The 21,917-nt window shown below is 41.9% G+C and overlaps 1 protein-coding gene across 1 annotated transcript in view; it reads right to left on the reverse strand.

The window, feature by feature from the left end:
* The window catches only part of SMYD1 (SET and MYND domain containing 1), a 39,851-nt gene extending 18,213 nt beyond the window's left edge, over window positions 1-21,638 (reverse strand). Inside the window, 4 exon segments of the mRNA XM_027620565.2 lie at window positions 470-600; window positions 1,546-1,759; window positions 5,906-6,082; window positions 21,448-21,638. Of these exon segments, the coding sequence (XP_027476366.2) occupies window positions 470-600; window positions 1,546-1,759; window positions 5,906-6,082; window positions 21,448-21,584 (659 nt within the window). The 5' untranslated portion in view covers window positions 21,585-21,638.
* Between the last annotated feature and the right edge of the window lie 279 nt (window positions 21,639-21,917).

Genomic DNA, 21,917 nt, shown 5'->3' on the forward strand with positions numbered 1-21,917 from the left:
TAGATTGTCCTGTTATTAAATTCTCTTTGGGTAAACTCTGAGTGTGCCTTCTGATTTCTGCTGGGACCTTGGCTAATATATGCTCCTGCCAAGCACCTTCACAGCTGATGCTGTTCTGCAGTGACCTCTAGATAGATAATCCCAGGCTTCAAGCTTTAAAACAGTAGTCAGAGGTTTACCTAACATACCTAGGCAGCCTCCAGAAACATGCAAAGACTCAGAAATTACCCATGTGGAATTCTTTGCTATCTTCATCATTACCTTTCTCCCATACACAATGATTCTACACTTGATCTTAGCCAAAAGGCTGAGAAGCAATCCACAATGATTCTAAAATGAAATTTCTATTTGCTGCCCAGTAAAAACCCATGCAAGTTCAGGTTCCATAGTTTGGTTTAGGTCAAGTGGAGAAAACACCATAAGGTCTCCCCATCCCCATCACACCATCCCCAGTTAAAGACATACTCACTTGCCATTGTTAAATATGACGGTGCAGTTGGGCCAACAGTCGTGGTTCACCAAGCCCAGGTTGGGGAAGATGCCCACGCCCACTGCCTGCAGGCCTCTCTGGTCACTGAGCGTGAAGCCATTGCAGCTAATCTACCCAGAAGAAAAGATGAAAGAGTCAGTTAACACACATAGATCAAAGACAGAACACCATCCTGGCTGCTGAAAGTTCAAGAAAATGGAAGACTCAGTCTCATCCTGGAGATGCTTAGAGAGTCTCCTATTCTCCAGGTCACTCCAAAGGACCCTCAAGATAAGCACCCTGGGAGAGTACCATACTTGCTAAAATGAAAGCCACCTCGGAAGTTTAGGGTAGCTTTATTCTACAAAGGCCGAAGACAGAAATGTTCGTTCTGAGAAGTCTCCCCCTTTTTCTGTGTGGGTCTCACATGAGTCTTCCCCAGTCTCTATCTTGGTTCCTCTCTCTGCTCTGCTCTGCCTTACTCAGTGTGTCTGTGTGTGTAGGGGTGGGGGTGTTATGTGGCCTGAGCCTGCCAATCCACTAGGCTCCTATCCCCACCTCTTGGACTCTTATGGCTACAAGAGGTCTGGCTTTGCTACACGAAGGCAGCACTCTCCAAAAGTCCTTCCTCTCCTCTCCCTGATGTCCACAGCCCATGGCTACAGGCTCTCCATTATCCTGCCCACCAGATCTGGGAAAAGGAATGGTCTTACTTCCAAAGTGACTGGTGGGCAACAAGGGATGGTGATTGGGTCTTTGCTTTTGATATGGACAGGAGAACAAGTAGAAAGTGCAGATAAACAAGAAGGTAAATTTCTATCCAAATCTACCATTTGGAGATAACAAATAGTTTGTGCATGGGATGCCAGCTTCCAAGAGGGAGGGAATGACTTCCTAGTAAGCATGGCCAGAAAAACAGAAAGGCAATGAAAGTTCTTTACTTTAGGCCTCTGTCCCCTCTAGTCCTTCTCTCAGTCTCCCCCCCACTCCCCCTGGCAGCCTCTGAACATGTCTTGGCTGACGAATCCCAGCTGCCCCCTGCCACTCCCCCCCCGCCACATCATGAGGAACCATACCACTCCGAAGATGTGTGAGATGTACTGCATGCTGAACTGCTGGCTCTGGGGAGGCCAGTACTGCAAGAAAGTGTCCACGTCCACCCGCAGCTCCTTTTGCTCCTCCTCCCCAAAGTGTTCCACGTGGTTCTGCAGGTCATCCACAGCGACCAGGCAGCCCTCTGTGAGCCCGGTGCCCTCTCTCTCCACCCGCCACATGATGCGGGCCGCCAGTCTGTGGACAGGGGCAGGGTTAGGGATGCCCTGGCGCATTCATTCATTCAAAGACACTTACTGAGTACGTACTGCATGCCAGGCAGTGTTGAACTATACAGACGGAATTTCTTTTATCATGGAGCTTTTTATAGTAGGGGAGACCTAAGTTAAAAATTTAAACTAATGTTAAGTGTTATGCAGAGGATAAAATAGGGTAACATGATAGAGAGTGGCTGGGGAAGGGAAGCCAAGGTGATCAGGGGAGGTGACACAGAAGAGGAGCACTTGAGCTGAAAATGGAATGAACAGAAGGAGCAGGCTCTGTGCAGATGGGAAAGGAGCAGTGAGTACAAAGACCCTGAAGAAGGAATAAGCTTGGCACAATGGAGAAACAGCAAGAAGGCCAAGGTGGCTGGAGTATAGGGAGTGAGGAAAAGAGAGCAAATAAAGGCAGAGAGGTGGGCAGGAACCAGGTCACATGGGGTCTGTGAGACCATGAAAGGGGTTTAGGGACACTGAAGTGTGGCAGCTTGGGTCTCTCCTGATAGTATGGCTAACTGAGATGGTCACTGGAGAAGGAGTCTAACAACCTGGGTTCAAGTCTGTTTCCAATTACTGTGTGACTCTGGGTAATTCATTTGAACCTCCCTGAACTTAGCCCCAAGAGAGATAATACACATCCCCTGATGTGGTATTTGGAAGACAAAGTAATGTAATGGATGTCCACATGTGTGTGAACTTATTTATAGTCTTAGTGATTAGAGAAAGAGGTGGGAAAGATAATCTAGGTGGGTAAATAGTAGGAGCAAAAGCTCGGAGGCAGCCAGAGCCTGGGCATATGCAGGAAGCAGGGAGGAGCTGGCCTAGCTGGGGCACAGGGCTCTGGAGGAGGAGTGGAGGCAAGGTGGGATGGAGGGAACCCTGGAGAGCACAGGGCATTGAGTGTGAGATAGGGGTGCACTTCATCTTGAGGACAATGAGGGTCCCCTTGTTAATTGTTAGGCAGCCCAGGCCCACAAGATGAAGCCTATGATTGGGGTACATTTTGGGAACTCTCAGCTACTCATTGAATGCATACTGGCCAGGCACCTTCAAGGGGCTTGTGGCCTAAGGCAAATCCAGTCCTTGAGGGACCCCTTTGGCAAAGAACAGGCCCACTTCTCCTCTTGTTTGGGTCACAGAGTCATTTCTGCAAAGATGCCCTGCTGGGGATCCCAGGTGCTTGGGAACCAAGGTATCTCCACATGGAGCTCAGGATAGCACTGGAGAAAATAAGGCTCAGGTAAGGTGTCTGTTACCTCTAAATATTAGGGAAATGGCCACAAAGTTTAGAGGATAAAGACAAATGTGAAACAGATTTCAACTCAGTATCAGAAGAAACTACGAAGTGGGACTATGCAGATAAAGCTAGTGAGCTCCCCATCATGGAAGGTAACATTTACTCTGGGCTTTAAAGACTAAGTATGATAGTGAAGAGCTATCTGCGCTCCCATGTTTACTGCAGCATGATTCATAAGAGCCAAAATATGGAAACAACCTAAGTGTCCATCAATGGATGAAAGGATAAAAAAGATGCAGTAAACATACATAATGGAATATTATTCAGCCATGAGAATGAAGAAAATCCTGCCACTTAAGACAGCATGGATGGACCTTGAGGGCATTATGCTAAGTGAAACAAATCAGACACAGACAAAAACTGCATGGTTTCTGCTATATATGGTATCTTAGGAAGAGAGAAAGAAAGAAAGAGAGAGAGAAAAAAGAAAGAAAGGAAGGAAGGAAGAAGGAAGGAAGGAAGAAGAAGAAGAAAGAAAGAAAAGAAAGAAGAAAGAAAGAAAGAAAGAAAGAAAGAAAAAAGAAAGAAGAAAAAAGAAAGAAGAAAGAAAGAAAGAAAGAAAGAAAAAGAAAGAAAGAAAGAAAGAAAGAGGGCGCCTGGGTGGCTCAGTTGGTTGGGTGACTGCCTTCGGCTCGGGTCATGATCCTGGAGTCCCAGGATCGAGTCCCACATTGGGATCCCTGCTCAGCGGAGAGTCTGCTTCTCCTCTGACCTCCCCCTCTCATGTGCTCTCTCTCTCTCTCATTCTCTCTCTCAAATAAATAAATAAAATCTTAAAGAAGAAGAAAGAAAGAAAGAAAAGAAAGAAAGAAAGAAAGAAAGAAAGAAAGAAAAAGAAAGAAAGAAAGAAAGAAAAAAAGAAAAAGAAAAAAGAAAGAAAGAAAGAAAGAGAAAGAAAAAGAAAGAAAAAGAAAGAAAAAGAAAGAAGTCAAACTCAGAGAAACAGAGAAAAGTGGTTGTCAGGGTCTGGGGAGTTGAAGAAACAGGGAGAGGCTAGTAAAAGCACCAACTTTCAGCTATAAGATGAATAAGGTCTGAGGATCTAATATAAAACATGGTGACTATAGTCGATAACACCGTATTGTACCATTGAAATCTGCTGAGAGAATAGAACATAAAGGTTCTCCCTTAAAAATAAAAAGGATGAATATGTCAGGTGCTAGATGTGTTAATTAACTAGATGGGGGGGCATCCTTTCACAATGTACACATATATCAAGTCACCATGATGTACAGTTTAAATATCTTAATATCTTTTATGTCGATTATACCTCAATAAAGCTGAATTTTTTAAAAAATTAAAATAAAATTACAAAAGAACATTTTTTAAAAATATTTATTTATTTGACAGAGAAAGACAGAAAGAGCACAAGCAGGGGGAGCAGCAGTCAGAAGGAGAGGGAGAAGCAGGCTCCCCACCAAGCAGGGAGCCCGATGAGGCACTTGATCCCAGCACCCTGGAATCATGACCTGAGCCGAAGGCAGATGCTTAACCAACTGAGCCACCCAGGCGCCCCAAAAAGAACATTTTTTTAAAGAAGCAGGAGTTCAACAGATGGAATTAAGGGGGATGGGGAGGCTGACTGACTGAACCATTTCATTTTGTAGTTTCTTAAAAATTTCTAGGATATGATGATTCCATTCTGTACTTTAACTTCACACCCTACACACCCAGTGAAATGCTCCCAGCTTGACCTTCCGCATCTCTTCTGCTCTCCACCCTCACTTCCCAAGCACTGACCTACAGTCCTACCTGGTGGTGTTGGCCCTGAGATTTCTGGCCACAGCCACCCGGGGTCGCCACTAACTGTTGCAAATGCCTTTTGCGTGTAATGAGTGCAGAGGGCAGTGTGCACAAGCCCAGGGACCAGTGGTCCGTGGTGCTTGAAAAGCTCTGCATTTTTTCTTGGTTTGCTTCTCTCTTTCTTTTCCCTTTGCTCATTTGTTTGGTTTCTTAAATTCCACATATGAATGAAATCATATAGTATTTGTCTTTCTCCGACTTATTTCACTTAGGATAATACTCTCTGGCTCTATCCATGTCGTTGCAAAAGACAAGATTTCATTCTTTTCTATGGGTGTGTAATATTCTATTGTATATGTGCATATATATATGTGATATATATATATATATATCACATCTTCCTTGTCCATTCTTCAGTCAGGGGACACCTGGGCTGCTTCCATAATTTGATGATTGCCGATATGCTGCTATATAACTATAGAGAACACACTGATGGCTACCAGAGGGAGGGAGGGTAATGGGGAAAATGTGTGATAGGGACTGAGGAGGGCACCTGTTGTGATGAGCACTGGCTGATGGATGGAAGTTTTGAATCACTATATTGTACACTTGAAACTAATATTACACTCTATGCTAACTAGCTGTAATTTAAATAAAAACTTTTTTTTAAAACAGCTCTTCATTTTTTAAAGGTAGCCGCTACTATTGAGCTCTGGCTCATTTTGCCAAATCTTCAGATTTTTTTTCAATAGAAACCAGAAATCCTAATTTTTTTAATGTGGAATTTCCCAGTTTTTTAAACATTGGCAGATCAATTTTTTTTTTTTTAATTAAACACTAGGGAGCCATTGAGAATAGGTCTGTAGCCAGCTCCAGCCAGTCGCTGTGGACTGGAATGGCTGCTGCAGACACCCAGTTCTAGATGGGCTCCCAGACACAGAAGTGCCCCCTCCAGTCTCCTTGAGGCTCTATTCTGACTTGCGCTCAGCCTGGCCTCCTTGGGCCTGGGAATGCTCATCACTAAGGCCTTTCCCCACCTGACATTTGGGAATCCTAAGTACCACCCCAGGGCCCAGCTCTGACCTGATGTTCTCATTGGGCACCTTTCCATATCTCTTGATGGCTGAACACTCATTCTTGTGGTTCAGCCAAGCATCCTTCTGGCAGGTGCGGTCACAGTAGTGGGCAAACTTGCACTGTCCACAGCGATGGAGCTTCTCCTGCCTCTTGAAGCAGGTATGGCACACAAAGTTAACCAGGCTGGAAATGGAGGGAGAAACAAGTGATTGAGGTGGCACAGCAAAAAAGGACTGCACTAGACATTGGGCCCCAACGTGGGAGACACTATTAGACCCTGCTTATAAGCCTTTCAATTTAACTCAGCAAGTGTAGATTTATGACCCATACGTGGTAGGCACTGGGAATACACAAGCCACCAGAGGCAAGTGAACCTGCATGAGGAGGCTTGATAGTGGACCCATGGGGTGTTCCTGGAACACACTGGAACAGACACCTGAGGAGCCGAGGAAGTCTTCCAGGCCAAGGGACTGGGTGAAACTTCCTCATGGTTCCCTCGCCAAAAGCCACAGGTCCCTGGCACCATGGCATAGGAAGGAGTGTTCTGTGTGACATGACCTTCTCATTCTTGAAATGCAATGACCCTTTCCCTGAAGAATAAAACTCATAACTATCTACAATATGAGGGAACATGAAACATGATATATTTTACACAAAATGAGGTCCACGAGTTGTGATATTTGTCACAGTTCTGTGTGGTTTGCAAGAGTAACAATTACAAGGTCACTGATGTCAGCGAGGTCATTCACTGCATTCTCCTGGCTCAGAGAACAAGTGGCAGTGACACAGAAGATCGTGCCTGCCCACTCAGTGGGAGAGGGAGAGAGGTGTAGGAAGATGACATTCCCTACCCTGTGCTTCCAGCCCCCAGTGTTCCCAAGAGAGCTGCGTGTCTCCCAGGTGAGAGCCGTCTTTCAGGCAGAAAAGGGCATAGGTTAACATGAAGGAAACGTACTTCAAGACATAACCTAAAACTCAGAGCGAGTGAAATCTGGTATGATGCGCAGTATCTCAATATCTCTGCAACGTGGGAAAAAGAAATCCTGGCCACTGAAGCAGAGAAATGATGAAAAGAAGCTCAGCAGTATGCACAGAAGCACTGAGCTCCCTGGGAAAAATGGGTATGTAAACTTGGGCTGGAGTTCACAGTCTAAAGAGGGATCACAAAGTATAGGAAAACAGGGGCGTTTAGAATCACAGAATTCTAGAACCTGAAAAAAGAACTTTCAATAGAACATACAAGTACAGAAATCCCTTGTGTCCATCCCTGATCATGCCCTTTTGAAATTCCCATAGTGAAAAAGAGCACACTGCTTCCAAAAACAGTTAGCCCATTGTTGGCCAGTCCTAATTGTGGCAGATTTCCTCCTTGTGATAGGCTCGAATTTGCCTTCCCAAGAAACATACTTGGTCATCTAATTTGGCTCTCTGGATCCTTGTCCTGCGGAACAGACCTGGGCAGGTCAGTGCTTCAAGAATTTGAAGGCTGCTGCTATGACTCCCCTTCATTTCTCCTCTCAACGTTAAACACTCCCAGTCCCTTCAACAGTCCCATTCTGGTCTCAGTGTGCCCACAGTGGGTCCCTGCAGCCAAAGGAAGGTGGGTGCAGCAGGGCAATCAAGCAAGATCCAGCAGCCAATGCCAGGGCATCAGGCTCAAGGATCAGCTCAAAGGCCAGACCCTGTGGTCCCAGGATGGTATCAAGGAATGGAGAGATATGGGGCACCCAGGTGGCTCAGTCGTTAGGCATCTACCTTTGGCTCAGGTCGTGATCCCAGGGTCCTGAGATCGAGCCCTGGGTCGGGTTCCCTGCTCCACGGGGAGCCTGCTTCACCCTCTCCCACTCCCCTTGCTTGTGTTCCCTCTCTCGCTGTCTCTCTGTCAAATAAATGAATAAAATCTTTAAAAAAAAAAAAAAAGAAATGCAGAGACAGGTAGAGAGGCAAGCTGAAGGCACTGCATGGGCTATTGCTCTCAGCTAGGTCCTGGGCTTCCTGGAGACCAGTTTTCAGTCTCTGGGTGGCCAACTCAACACACTGCTGTGTCCCCATCTGCTGTGAGGTGCATTGCTAATAATTTGTTATTAATCATGAAATACAGGCATGGAAGGTGGGTGGTTATTTACAAGTTTAGAGCAGGTTCAAGGCTATTCCCATAATAATGTCTTCTTCATTCACCTGCAATCCCTTAAGTTTTCCCAATGAGAGAGGAAGGGCAGAATTACACTAGCAGCCCATCATAGCTATGCCACAGAGGGTATTCCCTGCTTGAGAAGGTCATTTGCTATGAGCACTCCAGCAGAACACAACACATGGGCAGGAACCCTGACCATTTAGGTGTATCAACAAATCCCTAGAGATGGGAAGCTATGAATTTCTCACATCTGCCTCAAGTCAAGATGGCATTCTCTGGCAGGAATGTGAAGTTCTTCAGCAGAGACTGAACTGCTGAAGAACCCAAGTAATTTGGATCCCAATGAGGGTCCAGTGGGGCACTGGTGGTTCAGTGCTAGAATTCTCGCCTGCCCAGTGAGGCTCCAAATTCTGTCTCCTGGCTACTCAAGGGTGGATTCTGGGTCACAGTGCTTTGTAATTATGGTGCCCAGAACAGAGTATAGCATCCAGGTGTAGTGCTATTCACATTTCCTGGATCTGGACATTGTGATTCCATTAACTTTTTCAGCAAAAAATTCACAGTTATTTAAGATCAAATAACAAATCTAGTCACTAGAAGTTGTCTTAAAGGTGCTGCAGCCAATTAGAGCTTCCCCCGATGTGTCCATATGATGCTGCATTTTTTTAAATAGCTTTGAGGTATGACTGACATATATAACCAAAATCTTTAACCTGATAGACTCTGACATATGCACATACCTGTGAAACCATCACCATGACCGAGACGGTGAACCTATCCACCACTCCCCAAAATTTCTTCATGATGTTGAATTTTTTTAACCTGAAGTGGGGGCCTTCCCCTTTATCCCTAGCTGATAGTATCCCAAACGGTCCAGATCATTTTGAACTTTCATTCTGCCATCACTTCTATCGGTATGTTGAGCCCTAAGTCATCTACAAGTCTGAGAGCAAGTCTTAGGTTGGGAAGGGGAAGGAGGAGCAGATGCCCACCTCTGGGGTATCAGGACCCAGACTAGGAATACAAATCCAAGGCAGAAAAGAAAGGGAAATGGCCTGGAGAGGGGAGAGTTAGAAGTAAGCATGATCATGCTGGAGCTCCATGCCTATCTGCTCTAGGTGTGCCCATCAGGGAACAAACCCCCACTGCTCTACCATCTTATACCCAAACTGATATTTTTAGAACATTCAAGCATAACATCCTCATATTTTTATTCATACAGATATATTCACATTCATAGACATATTTCATGTGGAAACTGAAATTTGCACCTACCAAATATTACCCTTTGCAGTTCTCACACTATTTCTCTGTTTCACATTTTAAACAAAACCACAAACTCCAGGTAGTCACTTAGAATAACAGAAGTTCTGCTGCTTCATCTTTGTGGGCTCTACTTATTTCTAATATATTCAAACTTCAGGAAGATATAGTCACACAGGGGCTGGAGATGTGAACCATGGCCTGTGCAAGCTAAAGCATGAACCTTAAGAACTTGCTCTTGCAACAAACCCATGGTGGAGGGCATGGGTGTTAGGGGTCGACCAGATGACTGAGAATCCTCCGGATTAACTTCCAGGAAGAATACAATATTTACTGAGGGATATGTGATTTTAAAATGTGCTAATTTGAAGTTTATGCAACAGCAATTGTTTTGAACTAAGACCAATGTAGATTTTTTTTTTCCAAGGAAGAGTATTTTATCCTTGACATTGTTTAGAATTGCTGGTGCATGGTGATAATGAAAACACAAATCTTTTAGTCAGGTTTTTAAAAGTCAGTCTTGTTATTGTTTTTAAATTCTCTGCAGACACCTCCTTACTGTCTGCCCTGGAGATGGACCCCTGGAATTGCCCTGTCCTTGGTCCACACTATTTATGAAGCTCAAATTTTCTTAGCCTGGCTCAAAGAGCTCTGTCCTGGAGCCTGCCTCCAGGATCCCATGAACTGACTTAATATACTTCTAATGGGGCCTGATTACAGAATAATCTATCTGCCATGAACAACAGTAATAATATGTACACAAGAAATTCTAGTGGAAAGCCCCTCATGTCTTCCAAATCACTAACAACCACTGTGACCAGGAGAAGGTTGGAGACAGAGCCTCTGTTCTACAGTGTAAAGACTTCACCCCAAACTGGGTAATGGAGAGACCTCTGCAATCACTATATATATAGTTATCAGTCCTTTAATCAACTCAGCTATCAGTTCAACAACATTTCACCATCATATTGTCTCACAAGAGTCTTTACAAATACTTTGCTATAATGAATTTTTAATTACTTCTCATAAAAAGAAAATGTGATTAATTTGGCATGATTTTTTTTTCTTATAGTGAACTCATAGTTGGTTCCAAATGTTAGCCACCAAACTATCCAAACTATTTTCTACAGGCTCACACACTTGTTTTATAATCCATCCTACAATTTTGCTAGGACCTAGAGTCAAGTTTTAAATCCTGGTGAAAAGCATTGTGAGTTGTCTCCTAATTGAGATCTCCTTGAGATGAAGCTGAGCTTTCTATCACCTCACCTGCCATTAAGGCTTAGCCATGAGGCTGGAACTGGGAAGGAGGAGGGGCATGTGTTTGAAGCAGAGCTGAGCTTCTGGAACTTGGGTGTGCATACACATCACCAGAGATCTTGTTAAAACTCAGGTTCCAATTCAGTAGGTCTGGAGTGGGGCCTGAGATTCTGCATTTCTAACAAGTTCCTAGATGATGCTGAGCTGTAACTTTGAATAACAAGAATATAGAGATGAGAGAAAACCTGCTCCTTCTGGTGGGGTATGCACAAAAGTATCAGGCAGGCAGGAAGGGGAAGTTAATTTATTAATTTATTAATTTATTTTTTATTTATTTGGGGGGGCAGCAAAGCAAGGTTTATTGAATGATAGCAAAGTGATAGTACAAAGCTCCCAAGGAGGGAGGGGACCTGAAGGGGTTGCCCTGGAAGGGGGAGTTTAATTAAAAAAAAAAAAATCCTGTTCCTCTGCTGTCCATCTCCCTGATTGGTGACAGAATGGGTATTATGGAAGGTCAGACCTGGAGTCAGTCAGAGCTGGGTTCAACTCCTGATTCTAGTAGCTACCAGCTGTGTGACCTCAAGAAAGTACCCTAAACTCTCTGAGCCTTTGTTTCCCTATGTGAAAATGGGAATAACAACACCTAGATCTTGAAATCTTTTAGACAGATGAATATTACTTGTTAATGAAACATGCTTACTATTTTAAGAAATTCAAGCAAGAAGAAAATTACAAAGAAGTTCCAAAATCCCACCACTCTGAGTGATTTTAAAGATTAAATGAAATGTAAAGTAGCCAGCTCAAAGAGCCTTGCACAAGATGAGTGCTCAGGAGCTGTCAGCCTGGTCCACCTGCCCATCTGTCACATGAGGGGATCAGGCCAGGTGATCTCAGAGCTCCTGCTCGCCTCCAGCATCCACTAAGACCTCCCCACTAGAGGAAAATCCCTGCAGGAGGGGCAGGGAATTCTCTGACAGAAATACCTCCCCTCCTACTTACTTCCCCCAGTGAGAGAGAGAGAGTATCCAGAAGACAGGAAATCCTAAAACCACTTTTTGGGTTCCAAGAGAAAGATGCTTCTTCCAGCCAGGCTTAGCCAGGCGACCTCTGGAAAGTCCCATTTTTCCTCTGAGGATATTAACTCCCATTTTCACAACACTGTAATTTTCAAAGGGATGCTGTAAGCAATTCTCCTTTGTTAAACCTTCACAACAACAACAGAATAGTGATCCCTGTCCTCACAGGGGTATTACTCTTATAGGGGTTCCTGCTGCCTGCCACTGTGCCCAGCACAGAGGACAAAGGAAGCTGTCAAAGCCCACCTTTGAACTCTGCCTGCAGCCCTGAGCATGCTTTGCCCTGGCCGGCAGGTCCCCACTCACTCCTTGCTCTGCAGTCCTGTCCTGGGTTATGTCATCTGTCAGAGTCAAGAGGCTGGATGGGCAGCTGCCGCTCAGCTCCTTGTATGGAAACAACCAGTTACTGGACAGATAAATGCAAAGAGAAGGTGCCTGCAATGTGGACAAGCCCTCCAAAAACACAGCCAGAAAGGACTGAACCAACAACTCTGGCTTTCTGGACTGCTAAAAAAACTCTCGGCCTGCCAGGGGCTCTTCCCTCAAAAGCAGAGGGGAAGGGAGCGTGTGTTAAAGAACACCCCATCCTTCGAGTACCCAGAGGATTTTACAATATTTTCAATTCCTTCTCTCCTTCCTTCCTTGTTCCTTCCACTCTACCTTCCTTTTGCAAGAATTTATTGGGCATCTACTATGGGCTGTGCATTGAACTTGGTAATAGAGGGCCTTAAAGATTAACAAGACACAAACCTTGCCTTCAAGCAGTCCCCAGGCTGAGCTGAGGCATAAACACATATAAGCAAGGTAAGGCATGCCATCCAGGAGTGCAGGTAACTTGCCGCAGGGTTCAAGGGAGGGAGACCAAACTGACACTGAGGTGGGGGAGGTGAGGAATCTGGGAAGTCAGTCATCTACGAGGGGAGGAGGCACTGTTCTGACCCTCTAAACACAGGCTGAGTTTGTACTCAGACAATGTCAAGTTCTTCCACGGAGAGGCACTGGCTTGAGTCAAGGTGTCCATGTGGGGGGCGCAGCCATGAATAGGAGACAGGAGTAGCTATCTGACAAGATCATAGGATACACCCCACTGGGAAATAATGCTGGAACAATGACCAGACACGGTGGGGGGGGGGGGACCTGGAATGTTACTCTCAGTAGTATGTCCTTGCTCTGCAGGCAAAGCGGAGCCACTGAAGACTTTTGCAGAGAGGAGACACACGCCCAGGGTTGGGAGACTCATTTTCCTTTTCCCCATGGCATCTACTTAATGTTGTTTTTAAATGGTCTATGTCAACCCGTAAGGGCACTGCTGGATTCATGTTTGTACTATACATACCTCAGCATAAGAAGTTAGGTGATACTGCTTCCTTAGGTCAGATCTAGGTATTGCCTATTTATTTTTAACATCTCTTCTATATTAAAGTGGCAATTCTCAAGATTTTCTCTGCCACAACTCACACGACGAAGTTCACACACCCCACTCAGACCTGTCTGCATTTCCCACACTGGGACTGTGATGGAACCCCATTTCCCATGCTCAAAACACACCTTCAGATGCACATGACTGAAGATGACATCATTGTGGGGACAACCTGGCATTTAATTTATATTAAAAAAACAATTATTCTCAAACTTCTGCATTTAAGGATTATTTCATAAAATTTAGCAATACAGCCCGTAACAGGTCATGTGACATTTCACTGTGTCTTACCTCTGCAACTAAAAGTGCCAAACTAAAGACATATTCCTAAGGGTGCCTGGCTGGCTCAGTGGGTAGAGCGTGCGACTCTTGATCTCAGCGTTGTGAGTGTAGAGCTTACTTAAATATAAAACAAAATAAAGACATACTTCTAAATCTGCTATGGTTATCCTCAACATCGCGTGTAAATGTTAAACGACTGTAAGTTGACTAACAAACAGTGATTCATTTATTTTCTGAACATCGAGTGTAAATGTTTAATACTGTTGAATAACAAACAGTGATTCATTCATTTTCTGAACTAACTGTTCAGGAATTTCCCTAATCCCTTTATTAAATGATTTCCATTTATAGCACCAGTTGCCCTCACCACCCACCCACCCCCCAGCCGTTGTCAGTTTCAAGGCCACAGTGTGTTGGGGAGGATGCGCCACGCCAATCCTGGTGTTCCCACAGGCCCATATAGAATTACAGCGGCTAAAAGCCCAGCTGTCTCCAGTGGATCTGACGCTCATAACTTCTCCAATTTTCAAAAAAGCCTGGCTGGCATTAATTTCTTTTAAAGTACTCTACTTTTTCTTATGTTCTTACATTTGGTTTTTCCTACACACGTATGCATGATCTCCTGTGCACTTTCAACTCTTTCAACAGAATCAGTGAGGAGCCAGTCCAGTTTCTATCTATAGAAATTTTTTGTAAAAATCCACTATCCTTGATCCTTCTTAACATCTTCTGTGATGAATTGGATTAATATGAAAATTCATCTTATTGGTTGTGATCAGCTGAATGAGAGCCCCCCAAAAATGTCACTGTCCTAATCCCTAGGGCCTGTGAATATTTTATACTACGTGGCCGAAGGGACTTTGCAGATGTAATTACGATTAAGAACCTCGAGAAGGGGAGATAATCCTGAAGCATCCCGGTGGGTCTAATGTAATTACAAGGGTCCTTTTAAGAAGGAGGCAGGGGGTTAGAGGGGGAAAGGATGCAATGCTGCTGGCTTTCAAGATAGAGCCCAGGAATACAGGCAGCCTGTAGAAACTGGAAAAGTCTAGGAAACATAACCCTACAGACCCATTTTAGATCTCTGATCTTCAAAAGTGTAAGGTAATAAATTTGTGTTGTTTAAGCCACTAAAACTTGTGGCAATTTGTCACAACAATGGTAGGAAGAAAATACATTGGTTTGTTATTACAGGCACTTTTCTTCCTGGGTAATCACATGTATATTCCTGTTTTTTTACCTATTAGTTTCTGGATCTAACCCTTCTCAGGTCCCAGAACCAGATTCTGATTGTTTTGAAATTGATGGATGGGTACCGTTTCTTTTATTACGACTAAATATTATTAACGGGACTGACAAGAAAAGAAGAAATTAAGTAGGCAATGTTGGACCCACTTGGGGTCGGGGGGCAATGAAAAGTGATGGCTAGGCAAGATCCCAGGAATCTCAGTCCTGCCCTATGACTCGTCTGCATATCACCTGGGGACTGCCTGTCACCTCACTAAGCCTGTTTCCCAATCTGTAAGAGAGGATTTAATATATTCAATGGGTCTCAACCTTTTTCTGGGTTGAAAGTGATTTTGAAAGTGATGAAAGCTATAGACTTTCTCTCTGGAAGTAAAAAACATGGATGCACATCCAAATAAACTTTGATCCTCCAAATATAGGTCTCTCCCTAGCTAAGGATCCATGAACCCAAAAGCTAGATGTACTCTAAATTCATGATGTCTAGGATTGTGAAAAAAAGGAACCACCAAATAGTATTTTTGGTGCTCACGAGCACCATTTCCATGTCATTTCTTGTGTTTAATGCTAAAATAAAATAATAATCAGAATAAGCTCCATTTCTATTAGCCTAGCACCCCTCTGGTGCTGCACTGGAGTCCTTCACATATACTGAAGAAATCGTACAACCCACAGAATCTCACACAAGAAGGGATCTTCAGGGTCAAATGACCCAATTCCCCTCTATTGCCCCACTCCCCATGGACATCATCTCTGCCAGGTTGTTATCAGGAACTACACAACCCTGGAAATAGCCTTTCCATCTCCAGACAGCCCTGGTCTCCCATTAGGCAATAGAGGCTCAGTGTCAAGGGCCTAAAAGCTTGTAGGTAACCCAGGAAAAGGTTTGGGACTCATAACACCTTTGAATAGTCCCAAAATTTTCTTAAAACAAAAAAAAATGCAAAATGGAAATCAGTAACAATTGCAATAGCAAAGTTATAAAAATCCATTCAGAAGTGGTAAGTAAAAACTACATTTTATATATTATAAGGTGGTACCTCTAAAGGTAAAGGTTTCCAAGGCCTACTTAGTTCTTAGATGGCTTGAGCTCTAACTAGACTACCCCCTCCACACTTCATTTTGACCAGAAATATGACTCTGTAACTTCTGCTCAAGGTGCTCAGTTCTCACCCTTTTGTCAACTAAAAAAAAAAAAAAAGTTCAGACGTTATTTGTAGATGGCTTTTAGGAGAAGCAGCTCTCCAATATTATTGTAAAACATGCTTTAAATTCCTATCCTGGTCAAATCCGATTCTATGTCAGATTGGCCCTGAATTTATTTGGTTGTGGATTTTGTTTGAAGATAACAATACTGATGGTGATGGTAGTGATACAACTTTATTCATAGTGTGATAAATCGTGCCCCATGGACCTTGGTCTATAGGGTTAAGCGACTGATTTTACGGTTTGGAAAGGATAGAGATTCTACTTCAGAGTACTGGAAGAGTCCTTCCAAGATGAAGCAGCAAAAACGATAAGGATCTAATCTTGCTGAAGGCCTCAGTCACTCTTAAGGCTAAAACCATTTATCTTCTCATTCCCCTTGACATAAAATGAACTAAAAAAGCTATAAAAAGGAAAGTGAAAGAATGCAATGACAATAAGTAACTGAAATAAAAAGAAACTAAAAAAAAAAAGAAACTTAAGCTTGGATATTATCTTAAAAGATATATGCAAGATAGAAAAATGAATAGTTTTTAAAATAAAAGACATGAAAAATTAAACAAAGTCCAAAGTAACTAAGGACAAGGGGTGCCTGGGTGGCTCAGTCAGTTAAGCATCCAACTCTTGATCTTAACTCAGGTCTTGATCTCAGGGTTGTGAATTCAGGCCTCACACTGGGCTCCACACTGGGCATGGAGCCTACTTAATAAATAAATACATGATTAATTAATTAAAATAAAAGTAACTGAGAATTACAAAAGATGTAAAATCAAAAAAGCTAATAAACCAAAATGATGCAGAAGGATTCAAACAATTTAGAAGTTCTGAACATCAAGGAGTAATAAACAAATGAGCTACACATATAGTTTTCAAATGAGGGCATCAATAGAAAATAGACAAATCATAAAAGAAGGAAGGTGATGAACAATAAATATATTTTTTAAAAACCTTTCACCTCTCTAATAATACAAAGATTGAAAACAAAATAATACTAAAATAAGTTTTTATACATGAAGTTGGAAAATATAAAAGTCAAAGTTAGGTCTCTGTGTTGGCCAGTGCTGGGATAAGGAGGCAAATGATATATTGCTCGTGGAGAAAACTGGTATAATCTTCTTTGGTGGGGTGATTTGGAAATCTATATTAAGACTTTTGAATCCAAAATGTACACTTCTAGGAGTTTATCTTTAACAAATAATCAGAGATGTATGGAAAGATCTATTAGGAAAAGTAGGAAACAACCTTGATATCCAAAATATAGCACTTGCTAAACTGATATATAACAGTCAATAAAAGGAATACTATATAGTCATTAAAAATGCTTTAGGAAGATAATAATGGTTTGAAAAGTTGCTCATAACATATTTTAAGATAAAGAAGTTACACAATAACCCACTTTTGTGAAAGGAAGAAATGTGTACATTAATTACATTGAATCTGAGACATTGTCAGTTATTAAATATATCATTTTTTTATCATTAAGAAACAAACAAATGCTCCCAATTAAACCATGAGCCACAGATTGTAGGATACATCATAATTTCAGAGATGTCAAAATGAAATATGTATCCTAGAATTAATAAAATACTATACTGTGTCATATTCCTTTAATTGTAAAATAAACTGCCCCCCATATTTTAATACAATATGTTAATTTTAGGGGAGCAATTTACCATCAAGGTGTACATTTAATGTTGTGTTTCTCCCACCATCACCACCCCACCTACAAATCACTGGGATCAAAAAAATATTTCATATGGATCATATTTGCATAAAACAATTATAAGGAGCCAATTATACTTCAAGTAAAACAAAACAAAACAAACAATCATAAGGATATATGCCAGAATATTAACAGTAGTTTTATCTGAATGTTAAGCTTGCAGAGAATTTTTATTTTCTTACTTTGATTTTTCTGTAATTTCTACGTTTTCTAAAATAAACTAAAAAATCTGAACAAGACAACATCATGAATTCCCAGATTAGTCCAATCTCATGTAGAAATAAGCAGGATCATTCAAGCTAAGATATCATAGGCTCCTATTCTCTGTCCTCCCGAAAACTGGGCACACTCAGAGTAGAGAGCACGAGGGGTCGAGAGAAACTTTTAACAGTTCATCTACCACCCTTGGGGATTCATCCACTTTAAAGGACCATGTCCATTAAAGACAGTTTCTTGGTAAATTGACTTTACCCACCTACTTCACCTTCATCCCTTTCCAGCACCCAACCAAACACCTAAAAGGGATGGCAAATAGCTGTTCTTTTAAATGCCAGTTTTGATTGATTAGTAAGGGCTGCTTGGAGCACCCTGGTAGAAAAAATCCTTATGCTAAGTTGGAGTTCAGAAAGGAGTTGCCCAATTGATTAACTATACCTAGCAGGGATCGTGGAAGCCCAAGTGTTACATATTTGCCAGCCCTAAAAAGATTGTCTTTACTTTATTCTTGCTCCTTTATCTTTAAGGAGACCACCTGTTTCTCCAACCAGCAAAATTCAAGACATCCTAACCAGACTAAGGACTATATTATAAGGGCCTGGGTTGTTGCTGTTAATGCTAAACTAAGTCTATCCTAACAAAGACAATGCAAACTTGCAAGTCAACCTTACACACTATGGCATTATATTTTAAAGCTGAATATCACATGCATTATGATCGGGTATTTCCACTCCTAGGATACACACCTGATGTATCTGTTTACCAAGAAATAAAATGAAAAATGTCCATTGCAACCACCTGCAGAAGAATGGAAAAATAAACTGTGGTACAAACTGACACCTTAGTTATACAAAACCATATGGATGAATAATAAAACTAACACTGAGTCAAAGAAACAAGTAGCATAAAGTCATATGTAATATTATACCATTGTTTCAAAGATCAAAAATAAAACACAAAAACTAAATTATATATTGTTTAGGAATATGTATACATGTGATAAAATTATTACCCAAATGTATGGGAATAATAACATAAAATTCAAGATACTAGTTACCTTTGTGACAAGCTGGGGACTGGATAGGGAAAGATAGAGAAGATGCAATATAATGGCACGCTCTAGTTAAGCAGGATGATGGTTTCATGGGTGTTCAGTTACTGTTATGTTTCCTGGGTATTCATTTATTGTTATGCTTCATAACATTCATATGTACAATATATGCCATGTATTGTTGGAAAGAATTTTCATTTAATATAGCACTCAACTAAAAATAAAATCTTTCCTCGTGTTTGTGTTTGGAGGGTAGGGCAGAAAGCCTGGCTTGCAATAACATGGATTAGAATGTGCCTCTTTTATGAGTGACTCAGTCCTACCTCCCCACTCAGGTTTCTCATCTACAGTGGCTGAGTCTCACCAGGAGGCTAAAATGGGAGGAAACAATGGGCAAAGATTTCCTTTGCTGCCTCTCCAGGCTATCCCAGGTACAGCCAAAGAGCAGCCCCCTCATCTTTGAAGTGACAAATTTGGGGAAAAAAATCACTTTTTAAAAGTATCTCTTTTAGATTTTTCTCAATCATTTTAAAGATCATTTACCTCAATCATCCCAGTTTTTATTAGTGTAATAATAATATAACATTTTGCTAGCATGTTATCCGAAATGTACACTAAAGTTGTTTTGTAGTTATTACTTCAAATGAATGATGGTTTATTTATGTTAAGAAAAACATGTGAACATCCTAAATGTTCAGTCATAAAGAAGTGGTAGGAGAGCACACAGCCATTAAATACTATGTTTATGAAGAGAACTTAGTAACAAAGAAGTAGCTAAATTATTAAATGTAAAACATCATCATTTCTATCATAAGACCCCAGCTGTGTAGTACAAATGAAACCTATGTTTTAAAATAAGCTGGAAGGAAATACACAACAATGTTTAGGGTTAGTATCTTTGTGTGAAGATATATTTTTTCTTCCTTAGTTTTACTGTTATAATGGAAAGGAAAACCCACTCAACTCCAAACACTCTTAAAAGGGATACTAATTGGCTATATTGGCTTTTAGGGAACTGGAGGCACCAATGGAGGTATTCTATATAAGGCAATGTGGCCATTCAGTGGCAGCACCAAGATCAGGGTTCAGAGTTTCTGTTTTCTAGCTTTTTAATCTTAATTCTGAATTCAACTGACTCCTCAACTACACTCACCTCCAGCCATGACACCATACACAAGTAAATTAACCAAGTAAGACAAACTTCCGTTGAAGAGGTATTACTGTCACCTCAGGCACCTTATGTTCCACAGGTGACAGTCAGCCATATACTCTGTTCACTGCCTTCTCCCTGAAGGTCCTGGTAGACAGGAAGAAAGGAAAATCTAAATACTAATCAAATTATCTCTGAAAAGCAGTGCCCATTCTCAGGATGGTGAGTACAGTGAGCCAACCACAAAGCCTAGATTATCAGAGGCCATCTTGATTCAGACCACATCAATGTCAGGCAGGTCACTCCAACTTTGGGCTTGGAGAATATTGTTACAATTCAATCGCTTGGCTGGGTTTTTTTTTTTAAATAAAGATTTAATACTAATTTAAAAGTTTGGTAGTCAAGTATAGACATGGTTGTGAGGAAATGGGGATGTAAATTTAATGCAGCCACTTTGGAGAGCCTATTAAAATAGAAATAGCACACTTTATGGCACAATTCCTCTTCTAGCCACATATCCTGGAGAATAATCACACGTGTACAAGTGGGCATGGTCAAGGATTTTAATTGCAGAAATGTTTGTTTTCATGAAAAACTGGAAACCACCAAATGTCTCTCAAAAGGGAAGTGGATGAATAAGTTTTCATGTATTTATAGGGTGGAATATCTACAGCAGTCAAAATTGGCAATCCACATAGCATATGGATCAACATGGAGAGATCTACACGTGGGTAAAAGAAACAAATCTTTGAGGATTTAAAAGAATTATCTATAAACTTATAGTTCCCATAAGAATATATATCAAAAACGTTGTTTAGTGAAGAGAGCAAGTTCTAGAATGACATCTGAAGTATGATACCACGTCTGTTAAAAAAAAAAAAAAAACTACAGCTATACATTTGTGATAAATGCAGATATATGTATATAATAGTACGAGAACATTCTAGAAGGAAACACATTAAAATCATAACAGGTATTAACTCTGAGGAAAGACAGAGAAGATTGGGATTGGGGGTGGGAGAGGTAAAAAGGGCTTTTAGCTTCATTGGTGATATTCTAATTTTTCAAATGTAAATGGATTCCAGTGTTACTTGTATATTTACAATTGCTTTTTTTAAAGTCTTGGCAATTACTTTATGCTCTAATATATTGATTATACTCAAGAAGCTAAAAACATGGAGCCTTCTGTAGGAAATTGTTTCCTATAGCACCACACCCACCTTTCCATTCCCCTTCCCGCTGCCCTCCCCACACACAGCACACCCCTCAGCCAAGTTCAACAGTACTGTGAGAAAGTGCCCCAAAGCCTTTGCTCACCTTTACAACCCTCCTAGGGACCAGAGCAAATCACACTAGCAATGATTCTTTCCAGAAAAAGTGATGCCAGAAAGCAGCTGTCAGAAGTGCCATTTTGTTAAAAATGATCACATGGATTCTATCCCTTTCCCTGATGATTTTGAGAGCAAAGGATTTTTAGAGCCACACCAACAGAGAAAAGGCGGCAACACCCCACATTCCATACCTGTCAAAAACCACTGCAGAATAAGCCCGCTCGGCGAAGATGACATCCGCAGCCCAGAACTCCTTAGTGGCCTTCAGACCCCTGCCCTTGCCCTCAGAAGTGAAGACCTCCACATTCTCCATTCTCCCTATTGTCATCTCAGAGTCCTTCAGGAAGCTTGGTGGATATTTCACACTGAGCCACGTCCCTTGTCCTTGCTATTTCAGCACCTTCAGCATCCCAAAGAGCAAGCCTATAAATGGACAAGCACCTCCCCTTTCCCTACCCCCTCTCAGCCACTGGGCCCTCACCTCCCCCTCTGTCACGTTTCCTGGAGGTGGGAATGGGGCACCCGAGAAGACAGTGATCTGACAAGGGTCTTGTTCATCACCCAGCAAAGCTGACAAGGCAAAAATGACCATGGGCTGGTGTGCCTCTTGAATTGGGCCTGAAAACTTTGAAAAGTTCCTTTGCAAGAATAAGCTCAGTCC

The sequence above is a fragment of the Zalophus californianus genome, chromosome 8 (assembly GCF_009762305.2).
Source record: "Zalophus californianus isolate mZalCal1 chromosome 8, mZalCal1.pri.v2, whole genome shotgun sequence".
Classification (NCBI taxonomy): Eukaryota; Metazoa; Chordata; class Mammalia; order Carnivora; family Otariidae; genus Zalophus; species Zalophus californianus.